Here is a 14,852-nt window from a genome sequence, read left to right on the forward strand (position 1 = left end):
CCCTGCATTTCCTCCCAGCAGGATATCATATAAATTAGTATAATTAGGCCGGTTACCTGAGCGTCCACTCCCTCTACCAGCACCTCCTATTAACTCCTGCATATATTGCAGAGCTGCCGCCCAGTAATACAATCTAAAATCTGGAGCCCCCCAGCCACCTCTTTCTCTTGATAGGGTGATGTAGCGATACCTCTCCTTGTTTTCCCGTGGGCCCAGATCTATTCAGTATGTGTTCTAGTTTGTTAAACCATATGTGTTAAAAAAACAGCGGGATTGCCCTAAACATATACAAAAATGTGGGCGTGGGCAGTATGAGCATTTTAATAACATTAGTGCGCCCCACTAGAGTTAAATGTAGGTTGTGCATTCTTTCAAGATCCCCTTTAACTTATTAATGGTGACATATTTTGGTCTACCAGGCTGCACAAGTCTGAAGTTATCCTGATCCCTAGGTAGTAGCTGATGTGACCACTCTAACATTCTCACAGAGGACAAATGCGTTCTTAACTATTTGGGTTTTAGCTCTGTTGATTGCGTATCCTGAAATTGACCCGAAGCTCCTTGCCTCCGATTCATTTGCCTTAAATGCCTCGGTTGGAGCGGTCGTGATGATGGCCACATCGTCTGCATAAGCAAACGTTTTGTAATCCACGCCATGCATGACAATTGGCGGAATCTCATTATTGAGTTCCAGTCTGCATAGTAGCGGGTCCATATTCAGAGCGAATACTAGTGGAGAGGAGGGACATCCCTGCCTAGTCCCCCACTTAATCTGCAGAGTGCTTGTAAAGCCTTTGTTAATTTTCACCCTAACCGACGGGTCCTTATACAATGCCTGCATTGCCCTTACGTATCCTTCCCCTATACCACACCACCTCATAGCCATCCATAGGTAATCCCAGGAGACCCTGTCGAAGACCTTCTCTGCATCCAAAAACACGGCCGCGGCAGGGTCCCCTGAGACCTCTGTTGCATCCAACAATGTAATCATCTGTCTTGTGTGCTGTGTAGTGCCCTTCCTGGGGATAAACCCATGTTCCGTGGGGCTGACCAGACTCTCAGTCACCCTACCTAATCTTGTTGCCAGTATTTTAGAGAATACTTTGGCATCTGCGTTCATGAGAGAAATGGGCCTGTTTGAGCCTGGCTCCAAGGGAGGTTTGTCTTTTTTTTAAATAACTATTGTATCTGCCCCCCCCCCCCATGAACAGGGTATCGTGTTCCCTTGCTGTGCTTGTGTGAGGGTAGTATGTACATCCTTACATAGTGACCCCCTAAAAACTTTATAAAATTCAGCGGGTAGTTGATCCGGACCTGCTGCTTTCCCCGAGGGGAGATTTCCCAGAGATGTAGCTATTTCCTGTAGTGTTCGGAGAGTACCGAGTGCGGGATACCTTCAAGATATTTCTTAATACTGTTTGTAGGTACTAGCTGATGTTGATCATATAGGGTCCCGTAGAACCGTCTAAAGACCTCCCTTATTACTTTAGGGCTATTAGCCACCCCCCCTTGCCATCCGAGATTTCTTTGATTTCACCCACCGCCAATTTCTGCCTTGTCCTACTCATTCGCTAAACTGGTAACAACTTTCTCTTTTAATTAGGTAGTTAATAGCCGCCTTACTGGAGATACACTCACTTGCCTCTGCTTTATTAAGATTGATCCTAAGCCGGACATCCTCCACTGGCTCCTTTCCTTCTATGGCTATAATCAACTGCTCCTCCAATTCTACTAGATTTCTTATAATTTTAGCCATTCTAGACTCCTCCTGCTTGTTTCTATGTAATGTAAAGCTTAGTGTTTCCCCTCTAATGCCAGCTTTAAAAGCATCCCAAGCTACAACTGGGGGGGGCACATAAAAAACATAAAGATCCAATCCTGCATGTGTTTAACGTATTTCTTGTCTTTCAAGAGAGCCCTCTCAAAAGTCCAGCTGGATTCTTTAATCGGGGCCTTCCCTAATTTAAGCGTCAGTATTAAAGGGTTATGGTCAGATACGATTCTGGGTTGCTTATCTATGTGGGTTCTACTTACTAAAATGTTAGAAATCAGGAAGTAATCCAATCTGACAGTAATCCTGTGGGGCGCTGAATAAAATGTACTGCCGGAGCCGACTGGGTTATATTGAACCCACAGATCCACTAGTGAGTTATGGTGTGCCAGATTGAGTATTGCTTGACATGTCTGCTTCTTACGACCAGAATAGATCTGCCCAGCCTCCGTACCTAAACCATTCAGCCTGTTAATGTTGAAGTCTCCACAGCAGAGAATAGGTTCTGGCCAAAGGGGGAGTTCGAAGTCCAAGAACTCAAATATGTCTGGGTCATCTACAGTAGACCCGTAGACAGAAACTAGCGTAACAATCTCACCCCTAATATTGCCTTCCAGAATTACCCACCTCCCCCATTGATCCTCTGTTTTCCTTCTCACTATGATGACCCCCCTTTTGGTGAGTATGGCTACCCTTCGAGGTTTAGTCCCCTGCTTCGTAGATGCTGGTACTTCAAAGCCCAGTTGTTCCAGAAGGTAGCCTTTAGTCCCCTCAATGTGAGTCTCTTGGAGACATATTATGTCTAACCGCAATGCTCTCAACAGTGCAGCCACCTGCTGCCTTTTGTTTCCATCATTGAGGCCGCAGACATTTATTGAAGCAATTCTAATGCTCATTAATGTGTGACAAATTGTTTCCCTGCTGCTTCTGTGTCAGTTTTGCTGAGCCAATACTTAAGGGTGTAAAACCAAACTGTGTAGTGCTGTGTTGCGGTGTGCTGTGCAGATCGACCATCCAAAATCCTTCCCCTCCCCCTCACCAACGCCCCCCCTGATACCCCCGCCCATCCTTCCCCAACCAGAACCTGCCCCCCCTGAAACCCCCACCCCCCATACCGGCATATAGGTCACCCATGACTTATGTGTGGCTGCTTTTGGATCCCAACTGTCGCATCCCTCTCCCTCCTGTGCCTATGAATCCCTGCTGTGCCAACCCCCTTCTACGGTGTGTCCCGCCCATCCCTGCTAGCCTAACCAACCTTCTGCCCCTTTAGTTCCTCCAAATATTGCTGTGCTTTAATTTCCGAGAAAAGCATCCTAACATGCCCTCTTGTGATTACCTTAAGCCTAGCTGGGAACAGGAGGTATGCCTCTAAACCTAGGGACTGGAAGGGCGTGATTAGCTGCCTAAGTTTCCACCTTCTTTCCACCGTAACATGGTAGAAGTCGGGTCTCGCAAAGAAGGTGGTGCCGTTAAACGAGCGATTGGAGTCTGGCCTTGCCTTGTCGATAAGTTCCTGTCGAAGCAGGTAGTTACCTATGTACACCAACATAGCCCTAGGCATACTCTCCTGCCCACCACCCCTCCCTTTTCTCATCGTCAGTGGGAACCTGTGTGCCCTTTGCACCTCGTTCTCCCACTGCCATTGCGCTTCAGGGAAAGCTCCCTTTAAGAGGTTGATCACAAACCCCCTGGCGTCCTGCCAGTCTGCCCCTTCTGTCACACCGAGCAGTCTGACGTTATTCCGCCGCTGGCGGTTTTCAAAATCCTCCATCTTCTACTGCATGTCCTCCGTCGTTTTTTCCAGCGCCGATTTAAAAGTCTGCCAGCCAACCATGTCGTCTTCCAGTCTTCCCGTTCTTTCCTCCACCTGTGTCACTCTGTCCGCCACTTCCTCATATAGTTTACTCACTTTCCTCATTGTGTTCTGGATTCTTTTAGTGGCCTGCCTAGCCCTACGGCTCTGAGTTCTTGCTTCCCCCTGCATTTGTTTTAGGGTATTGAACAGCAAGTCCAGTGAAGCATGTTGGGGTGGAGTCTTGGCGGGAGCCTCCCCTGATGTTAGTGGTACAGTGTCTCCTTCCTGGTATACTTTGGAGGTGGCTGAGTAATACCAGAGGAGCTTTTTGTTCAAGGCTAAGGGGGACTCTGAATCATGCAGCTTTCTTCGATCTCTTTTTTTTCTGAGTGCTCTTATTGTCTGATGTGGTGGAGCCCGTGTCTGAACCGTCCCCCGAGCTTGCCTCGCTGGAGAGAAGAGACTCTGAATCCTTGTTCAATGAATAAAAGCAGTCCCCATCAGGTGTGCCCCCCCTCTCTCTAGCCTCTCCTGCGTTATATCATTTGTTTTAAAGTTCTGTACTGCCAAACTGGTATCGCTCCCCCATTTACTTACAGTTAGCTGTGGGGTACTCAGGCCTGCCTCCACCAGTAGCAAAGCATTCATCATTTCCTTGCTGCCTGTACTTGTGTAATCCCGCGCTACGGCAGCGCCCGTGGGCTCCACTTGTCTCTTGTTGCCCTCCGCAGCACAGCCCAGTTGTGCGTCTGCTGATTCTCCCGCTGCTGAGCCCTTTCCCGGGTGTTGCCTAGCAACCTTGCTCGTAGCGTCCACGGCCTCACCACCGCTGCTCGCGTTGACATCCATCTGGGCTGCCTGTTCTGCCTGCTCTTCTGTCTGTTCTGCGGGCTTCAGACTGAAGGCTTCGGTGAGGGCAGGTTGCCTGAGTGTTGTGTCCTTCTGGTGGGTACCCTCTTTCGTTATCCTCTGTGTCCGCTGTGGCAGCATATTCCGCGGCTCCTCTGTAGGAGGCGGATCGCCTATTTTACTCCGCTGCTCCGTCTTCTTCTTAGACGCGGGAGCTGTCAGCTTCCTTATGACGCCGAGGGAGCGCTGCACTTGCCCCGGAGCCGGAGTATCCTTTTTCGTAGTTTTGTCCGCTCCCCCCTTTGCCATGGAGGAAGGATCCGTTTGTGTCTTCTCCTGCTTCTGGGAGCGAAGGGACATCCTGAAGGCAGACTTACTGCGGATAAAGTATACAAGCAGGTTGCGCAGGCTGGTTTTCAGGATAGGGAGGTCGGCTGTGACAGAGAAAGAGGCGCTCCATAGTTTAATCGCACTGTAATCACCCCCGCATGTTTGTATCCAACCTTCTGGGCTTCTGGGGGAGCACAGCATGCTATTCAGTCTACCAGCAACATCCTAGGTGGGAGAGGGATTTAGTGTGACTGCCCACTAGGATCCAGCTGCGGCCATCTTGCCTTTGCCAGCACAGACTGACTTCCCAAAAAGTTTATATGTCGAAACTTATTTTGTGTAGAGTTTTTCGTGTTGGAAGAATTAATGTTTCTGAAACTTGGCCTTGTCCTTTTGAACAACTTTTACACTAGCATCTGTAGTTTTATTTATAGCTAAAGTATCCTTCTTTATAACCTCAACACAAGCTTGTGAATGTTCGGAAGTTTTAGCCATAGTTAGTACCTCATGTAAAGATGGATCATTTTTCTCCCACATAGTTTCTTTGGCTTTTTTTAAATTGCAACCTAACATGAACTGATCTTGTAGTCGTTCATCAGAAGAGGCTCCAAAGTTGCATGTAGGAGCCAACTTACGAAGAATAGTAATGTATTGTTCAACAGTCTCGCCATCATGTTGCATCCTTCTCCCAAAATTATACATTTCTAAAACCATACTTAATTTAGGCAGATAATGAATGTCAAGATTTTTTTAAAGCAATTTCATATTCATTCAAATCCGCAACAATATCTTCTGTAAGTTCTGGAAGATGCTCATACACCTCCTGACCCTCAGCACCAAGGCAATGTAACAACAGAGATGTTTTCCTCTTGGCGTTTAAATTGGCACCACACACTTTTGCGTAATTGGTAAACACTTTCTTCCATTTAGGTCACTTTAAAGGTGGTTCACCAGGTGAGTTTAAGAAAATGAAGGTGCAGGAACATTTTGCAAAGCCATAATAATATGCAACTGGGAGAAAACAAAACAAACTACAGTAATAAATAAAAATGAAGTTTTAACAACTTGCCAAACCGGTCTGAACCTCACTGCATTGTCATGTAACCTTTTAATGGATTTGACTGACTACTACTAGAATTAAAGGTGTGCGCATCACCGTGCTGCCTTTTAATTAAAATGGCAAATTCAATTGGTGTGCGCGTCACCGCGCTGTCAAATTCGATTGGAGTGTTATAATTAGTATGGCAACGCTTAAATGATGTGCGCGTCACCGCGCTGTCAAATTTAATTTGTGTATGTCACCGCGCTGCCATTTAATCATTGTGGTAATGCTTCACTGCCTTTTAATGACATACTTCACTCCGCGCTCCTTTAACCAGTGAGACAAGGTTTAATTGGTGTGCATGTCACCACGATTTCCTTTATCAACAAGGTAATGCTTCACTGCCTTGTTGCCTTGCCGTCTTGCTGTGCGCGCTGTCTCTGCCTGACAAAATGGCCACAAACGTGGTCAAGCAATGTGAAGCGTTGCGTTCCAATGACCACACATGTTGAGCCACTAGCAGGAACACGTCATCGAAAAGACGGAGATGTGCGAGAAAGTCACAGACAAATGCGCGAGGAAGATAATCAACTGACAAAACGAAGCGCGAGCTTACTCAAAAGGTGAGAGAAAGCCCAAACTCACAGAAATGTTAATTTAGGTAATAAAAGTACTTGCTGTGAGTATCCGTGCAAGTATTTTCGTGTTGAGGTCGAATCTTCTTTGTAGAGAAAACTTATTTTCACAATAGGTAAACATGAAACAGTAGCATGAGTTGCTCCAAGTCGTCCGTATAATAACGAAGTAGGAGGCGGTGATACAGGAACAAAATAAATGTATTTAAAGTCTCTAAATATAAAGACCTCATCCACAGGAACTCCACGGAGCAGCCACCAAGAACGCCGTCTTGAGTCCATCTGTTTCAACGGCCACAATCTCCTAGGTTACAGAACCACACGAGGAGCTGGTTCTATAACCTAGGATACCACACAGGTGTGATTTGTTATGAAAAACATTATGATGGAAAAGGTCAAGAATCAAACTTTTTTTGCGTACGTAGCATTTTCTATTCACGTTTGTTTTTCAAGCAGCATTGTTTTAGTCATTTGAGGCCTAGTATGAGTAAATCTGATTGCTTACAGTTTTAGGAATTTTCAGCTCATTATTTTCATCGAAGCATGCACGTTAATTCTGCACATTTATTTTAATCTGTTTAATTTTATCATTATTTTTTAAATCTCTTTGTCAGGATTTCGAACATTTGAACAAAAGGGAATTGTTGTCCAAAAAGCTATTCATCAGCAAAAGTTAGTACTGGTACCAATACCATAGAAATCACTAATCCGAAGAGTTTAAAGGAACTTGTAGTATCTAGCATAACAGCTGTCACTGACATGTGTTGTAAGTCAGTGACAGCTGGATCAGAACGTTGGTGTAGAATGTCTATGAGATACTAACATAGAATGTGGATGTTGATGTTTTCATGGTGTGGTGTTGATTCGAAAAGGAGTCTGGTGCAGCCTGGAGGTAGTTGGACTTCAGAGGCTGGAGTTTGTTTCATCCAACTTAAATAAACCTCACCTTCCTCACCTTGTGCCTCACCTGAAACCTCTATTTCATTGGCAACGACTTTGAGCGGAGCAGACCTACCTACCGTATGACACTCCAATTAACAAAATAAGCTACTTTTACTTTAACTAAATTGAAGAGAAAGCTATTCAACCACCCCAGTGAGTGCTTTTACGTATTTCTGTATGTCAGCGATTTTCAATGACTAAATGATTTCAGCGCACATTCTTTAATATATTCCCGTAATCAAGAAGGATCGCCCGCTTACCGTTATCTAGAGTGCACTCTCACGATGCTCGAGCCTCCTCTTGCATAGTGCATTGTGACGTGAGGTGGGAGCCCAACATTTTGTTACAAGCCCATCGCCTTCTGAAATCTGCCTCATTGCTGATTCGTCAAGCCCGGCGGCCACTTCAAGTAAACAAGCCCACTGGTTGTCAAAAATTAGCCAACTGTTTGCATCATCATGCTCGGCGGCCATTTTGAATGGTTTAGTACCATAAAATCCATTGTCAAGTGCTCGTGATGGGCACACCTTTCTATTCTTCAGCAATTTCTCAACAGTTATGTGTCATATGCAGTACTCTCCATGTAAGAAGATTCTTTTAAAATTTCACTTCACTTTTCTGCCAGACATCCAAGTACTATGGATTTGCTGCTCGTGACGGGCGCACCTGTGTTGTTTATAGCTACTTTATATTGGTAACTCACAGTACTACTCACACAAGAATGTAACATTTGTCAACATTGGCATGCTTTCCCAAGTTATCACAGTTCCGCCAGACAATCAAGTTACAGTGGATTTGTTGCTCGGTGACGGGCACACCTGTGCCATCTATAGTAACTTTATATCTGCACCACGTCGCCTCCTCTATACATGATCAGTAACTTTTTTTTTGTGTTGCTCGGTGATTGGCACACCTTTGAAACATAATTGAATTGTCGTGCTTGGCATCCTACTTCGCTCCAAGGAGTTACTGTAACCTTGGTATATTTACAAATAAAAATACACCCCTATATTGTCTTCTTCACAGTCAATTCTTTATTGCGCTATGATGCAGAATGTTCCTGCTCCAACTTTCTTCCTCATGAACCCTGGAGAGTCGCAAATTCTTTGGAAGGAATGGAAGAATGACTTCGTAAATTACGCCAGACTGTGTGGAACATCATTAAGTGCAGAACGGAAAATTTCTTTGTTACTTCATTGCCTTGGCTTTGAAGGTCAAGAAATTTTTGAGCACTTACCTGACTTGTCTTCTGAGTTGAGTGACAATCTAAATGAATGTGAAATATGCTTTAAAAAATTCGATTTATAATATTTACCAAAAGTTTCAAGGGTGTTAGAATGGTATCAATTTGGTAAACATATGCAAAGTTCTAGCGAATCTGTTGAAAAATATGTATCTGTTTTAAGAAAACTTGCCTCCACTTGTTCCTTTGGTGTCAATATTGAGGAAAGACTACGTGATCAGTTTATGTTGGGTTGCTGTGTCGAAAAAGCAAGAGAGAGCTTTTGCCAAGAAGATGACCCTTCCTTTTCCGAGGTGGTCACTCTTGCTAAGAGGTTTAAACATAGGAAAGCATGTGCTGAGGAGATAAAGAAAGGAAGCACTAACTTCAAAGAAGAAACAGCACAAACAGTGTCTGTGCGGAAATAAAACAATGATAGTTATGATTCGCGGTTTCTTCAGAAAGACTCTAGCAAAGATGGCAAGACAAATCCAGGGAAATGTTACAGGTGTGGTGGACTCCCGCAACTACCGAAGAGAGACAGCAGCTCCCGGCAGAGGCTGCACAAGTCTCTATTTTAGATCGTAAACTCTTTGAGAATGTGGACTTTCCTGGAAGTGACATTGAGGGGATCATGGCTCCAGATGCAGAATGCTGCCAGATATACTGCACTGCCCATTTTCGATGCACATTTTTCACCTTTATTGTAAAGCATCGCGACATTCCAAGCTATACCTGTCTTCTGAAATACACGGACATTGGTCTTCCATTAAGGACAGCCCCTTTGGAGCATGCTGTATCTGGGTTTCGTGTATCCACAGATGACCCAAAGAAACATAGTTGTTTCACGAAAACCTACAAAGACATGGATTTCTTAGGCAGTGACATTAGATCTCTCCTCCGAGAAACCCTCACGGAGTGCCAGGATTTATGCACAGACTCCCCTGACTGTCAGTTCTTCACATATGTTACAGAGCAGTATAATGCAGTTCCCAAAGTGCGTAAGACGTGCTTCCATAAATTCTCTACAAAGCTGCCATCTCCACCAGTCATTAATATCCTTGGCAATGTTGTGTCTGGTTTCAGCCCAAGGGACTGCGATGACAGCACTTGTGATTCCAGGTGTCCTGAATATCTCATTCCCTATTTTGATTTTCCTGGCGATGAATTTGACCAGGTTCTGGCTCCTGATGCTGAGCACTGCCAGCTCATCTGCAGCAACCATCCTCTCTGCCAGTACTTCAAATTTTTCACAGAAGACTGGACTGCGGACAACAGAAGGTTCTTTTGCTATCTGAAGCGCTATGACAGGACTCCTTCATTCTTTTTGATTCAAAACGTCGTTTCAGGCTTCTCGTTAAGAAGCTTTGGGATTAAAAAAAGATGCAGTGACCACATTTTTAAAGGATTGAACTTTCTAGGAAATGACCGTAGGGTGGTCAAGGCCGACTCAGACCAACAATGTCAACAGTTGTGCAAAGAAGATCCTTTATGCCAGTTTTTCACTTTTGTGGATGGCGGCTTCTCTAACGTAGCCCAACGGAAGGACTGTCACATGAAGAGCGTGATGGCGCTCCCGAAACCTCCTCTGATAGTATACGTAAAAGACGCGGTGGCTGGATTTTCGAGAATACCATAGGCGGATTCCATTACAGGTTGATGAACCCCATCCCTGAGAGCTCCTGCGGGGGTCAGAAAGAAAGGCTGATGATTTTTCCAGCCAATAACGTGATCACACTCCACATCTGATATTCAGAGGTGTTCTGGGTGCCGATTAGTGAATCCTTTTTTTCTGTAGAAATCAATACTTTTTATATTAAAAAAATAAACCCAGTAATACGCAAATCTTTGAATTTAAAACGGTTGAATTTTACCCAGGTCCGCCCAGCTCATTTTTTATCTACAAATATTGAAACCAGAATATATCCCATTTGTAGCAGGTTTTCTGAAATCCTCATTGAAATCTAGAAATTGTATGGAGAATTAACAAACCCCTAATACCAGTTGGGACCCCATTAATTATCTATGAAGTCGCATGCCCGGTCACCTGTCATCAACTTTTCCACTCTGTTTTTATCATTGATTTTGATGTGTATATATATTTCTGTTTTTATTGGATTGATTATTACTGTTTTACTGTCATGAAATGTGTGTGGTTTTTTTATTTACATGGATTTGCGCATATGTTATGGTTTTATTCCAAAACCGAATAAAGTATTTTTTGATTGATTGATATAGGTGTGGTGATCTTTGTCACCATTCCATTTTTAAAGAATGTGTAAGTAGGAAAGTTCCCTGCAAGAAAAGTGGGAAGAAAGGGCATGTATCAAGTTGTTTTCGGAGTTCAAAAGGCAATTTTGTTCAAAAGAAAAAAAATCATGAAATCAGTTGTGAACTTGTTTATGACTCATCTGGTGATGAAATCATCTTGCAAGTTCAAGATGGTACTGGAGGACCTTGGGAAGTAGTACAAGTTGAAGGTGCCTCAGTTTCAATGCTGATTGACTCTGGTGCCAAGATAACATTAATACCTAAAGTTTTCTTCTAGGACCATTTATCACAGAAAGTTAATTTGTTTCAACGTGGCAATTGCCCAAAAGTATATGGTGGTCAACCAATAAAGTTAGTGGGCTATTCTAACAGGTCTATTCACTTTAAAAAAAGATTAGTTGTGGGAACAATTTACGTTTCTGCGAGAGGTGACTCGCTAGTCAATTGGTATCATCTGAAAGATCATAGTGTGTACCTTGATCCTAATGAAAAGCCTTCAGTTAGATCGAGACAGATGGAGCAAGTAAACAATGTAGGACCCAGTAAGCCAGACTTCGAGAATGAGTTTCCTAAAGTTTCAGACACCAAACTGGCCTGTTTGAAGAATTATGTTCACAAAATAAGAGTTAAAAAGGGTGCCACTCCTGTTGTAAGTAAGGTTATAGGGGTACCATTACTCGTTAAAGACAAGGTGAAGGCCGAATTTGACAAATTAAATGGTAATGGTATTATCGAGGAAGTAGAAGCCACAGAATGGCTAGCTCCTGTGGTTAAGCATAGGAAAGCCGATGGTGAGGTTCGCCTTTGTGTGGATTTACGTGAGTTAAATAAGAATGTCAATGATGAATCCTATCCTCTGCCAAACATAAGATGCTTTCTATGTAAAAAGGTGCAAAATGTTTTACAACTGTAGATCTCACATCAGCATACCATCAAGTCAAACTACATCATGAGTCTCAAGACTTGACAGCATTTGGTACCCCATTTGGCATGTATGAATTTGCGAGCATGCCTTTTAGATTGTTTTCTGCAGCTGCAGTCTTTCAGATTGCAATGGAAAGAATGTTGAGAGGAATTTTGGGGATAAAGATTTATCAAGACGATGTACTAGTATATGGTGAGGATATTATTCTGCATAATCAAATAATGTGTGAAGTTTTGCAAAGATTTAAAGACAGTGGTGTAAATTCGAAAGCAAGTAAATCCAAAGTAATCTGGACCAAATAGATTACCTTGGTCACAAAATAATGTCTGATGGTATTGAACCAAAATATAAGCTCGTTGAAACTATTAGCAATTTGGTTAGTCCCTCTTCGAAGGAGGAGGTGATTAAATTATTGGGGATGACTGAATACTATAATAAATTCACAGTGGCCCTCATTCTACTCGACCTCTCCGCCGCTTTCGACACAGTCTGCCACAGCACCCTTATACAACGCCTCAGCAGCATCGGCATACAAGGAAAAGCCTTGAACTGGATCACCTCATTCCTTGCTGGGAGAACTCAAAGAGTCCATCTTCCCCCATTCAACTCTGAGGCTACTGAAGTCATCTGTGGCGTACCACAAGGATCTTCACTCAGTCCCACCCTCTTCAACGTTTACATGAGTCCACTCGCCTCCATCGCGCGTCATCACAACCTTAACATCATCTCCTACGCCGACGAAACCCAGCTTATCCTTTCCCTCACCAAAGACTCTAACACCGCCAAGAACAATCTCCACAAAGGCATGAAAGAAGTTGCCGAATGGATGAAACATAGCTGCCTAAAACTCAACTCAGACAAAACGGAAGTGCCTATCCTAGGATCTTCCCCCTCTGCCTGGGACAACTCTTGGTGGCCTTCCACCCTGGGCACAGCACCCACACCCACAGACCATGCCCGTAACCTTGGCTTTATCCTAGACTCATCCCTCTCGATGTCCAGACAAGTCAACGCAGTCTCATCCTCCTGCTTCAACGTACTTCGCATTCTCAAAAAGATATTCCGCTGGATCCCCCTCGAGACTAGAAAGACTGTCACCCACGCATTGGTCACGAGTCGACTGGATTATGGTAACACACTATACGCCGGAATCACAGCAAAACTACAGAAAAAACTACAACGCATCCATAACGCATCACCGAGACTCATATTAGACATTCCTCGCCAAGACCACATCACCGGACACCTAAAAGACCTCCACTGGCTTCCCGTCATACAAAGGAATTACATTCCGCCTTCTCACCCATGCACACAAGGCCCTTTACAATCTAGGACCCGTATGCCTCAACACTCAACTGTCCTTCTACAAACCGACCCGACAACTAAGATCATCCAATCAAGCCCTCGCCGCTGTCCCACGCATCCGTAAATCCACCATGGGTGGCAGATCCTTCTCCTTCCTCGCTGCCAAGACCTGGAACTCACTCCCCACTCAACTCCGACTTACTCAAAACCACATCTCCTTCAGAAAAGAACTTAAAACCTGGCTATTTGACAAACAATGAACCCCTTCCCCAAGCGCCTTGAGACCCTCTTGATGAGCAGTGCGCTATACAAATGCCCGAACTTGAACTTGAACTAGTGAATTTTGCAGAGAAGACTACAAATTTGAGATCTCTGTGGAAGAAAGGAATTCCTTTTGGGTGGAATGAAGAGTGTGAGTCTGAATTTTGTTCACTCAAAAGTTCACTAAGTAAGGCATCTTGTGTACAGAGTTTGAGCCAAGAGTAAGAATCCTTAATTATGTCTGATGCCAGTTCTAAAGGGCTAGGAGCAGTTTTTTTATAAAGACAGAATGGCATAGAAAGAACTATTTTGTTTATTTCCAGCAGCGTGAAAGGGGCAGAACTGAATTATTCAGTCATAGAAAAGGAGGCATTGGCTGTGTCTTGGGCTGTGCAAAAGCTAAGAAAGTTTGTGTTGGGCAGCAAGTTTGTGGTTAAAACAGACCACAAACCTCCCAAAGACATTTTTGAAAGAAAAGGTTTAGATGCAGTTTCGGCAAGGATAAGACGCTGGGTAATTTGTTTGCAAGAGTTTCATTTTAATGTTGAATAGGTTCTCTGTGCCAGGAATTGGGTAGCTGACGGTTGTTCTCCGCTAGTCAGTGTAGGTGTTATGATTGGGAATGATGTCAACAAGGAAAATTAATTGAAAGTTTGTTTAATAAGAGAAGGAGCCATTAGAAAAGATGAGTGGTTGGTCAAAGTTAGTAAGGATCGGATATTACAAAGCGTGCAAAGGATTGAGAGTATTTGCAGAAAAAAAATGTGGATTTGCAAACCTTTTGGAGAGTCAAAGATATATTGTCTGTTCAAGGTGGATTTGTCTTCAGAGGTACTAGATTAATTCCACCAGTCTCATTAAGAGAGTGCTTAATCTCTTTAGCTCATGAGTGTCATCCAGGGATATCAAAGTCCAAAGAAAGTTTGAGACAAATGTATTGGTGGCCAGGGACGGTTATCCAAGTTAAAATAGCTCTGAGAGAGCTTGGCGAGTGTTGTAATAATGCAGACAAAGCATTCAAATGCAGAGTACAGCCCATGCTTGTTAGAGAAATACCTAAAGAACCTTGGCAGGCAATTGCTTTTGATATTATGGGCCCCACTTGTTGTTCAAGTATTGATAAGTATGTCTTTGTTCTTGTTGACATGTTCTCAAGGTGGCCAGAAGTTGCTATTATAAATTCCATCGGAATGCGTGATGGTATTCTGTTGTTAGAACACGTTTTTGAGAAAGAGGGTTTTCCAGAATCTTTGTTAACTGATAACAGGGTACAATTAGTCTTTCGCAAGATGGAGGAATTCTTAAAAAGAAGGGGCATTAGACACAAGAAGTCAGCATTATATCATCCTGAGACCAATGGCATGGTTGAAAGGTAGAACAAAGTACTCAAGAAGACGGTACAGCGTGCGATTGCGAACAATATGTGTTGGTAGAGTGAATTGTTATGCAAAGTGAAGAACTAAAGGATAACCCCTTATTCCAGGACAGGGTTCTCTCTCTT

The 14,852-nt window shown here is 43.7% G+C and overlaps 1 protein-coding gene across 1 annotated transcript; it reads left to right on the plus strand.

Moving 5' to 3' along the window:
• The first annotated feature begins 9,174 nt into the window (after positions 1-9,174).
• Positions 9,175-10,811, plus strand: LOC147722238 (coagulation factor XI-like). Its single transcript, XM_086966815.1, has one exon. The coding sequence runs from the start codon at positions 9,224-9,226 to the stop codon at positions 10,226-10,228; it is 1,005 nt and encodes a 334-aa protein (XP_086822941.1). The 5' UTR covers positions 9,175-9,223; the 3' UTR covers positions 10,229-10,811.
• Positions 10,812-14,852: the final 4,041 nt, after the last annotated feature.

Source organism: Lissotriton vulgaris, chromosome 4_1, assembly GCF_964263255.1.
Source record: "Lissotriton vulgaris chromosome 4_1, aLisVul1.2, whole genome shotgun sequence".
In the NCBI taxonomy this organism is placed as follows: Eukaryota; Metazoa; Chordata; class Amphibia; order Caudata; family Salamandridae; genus Lissotriton; species Lissotriton vulgaris.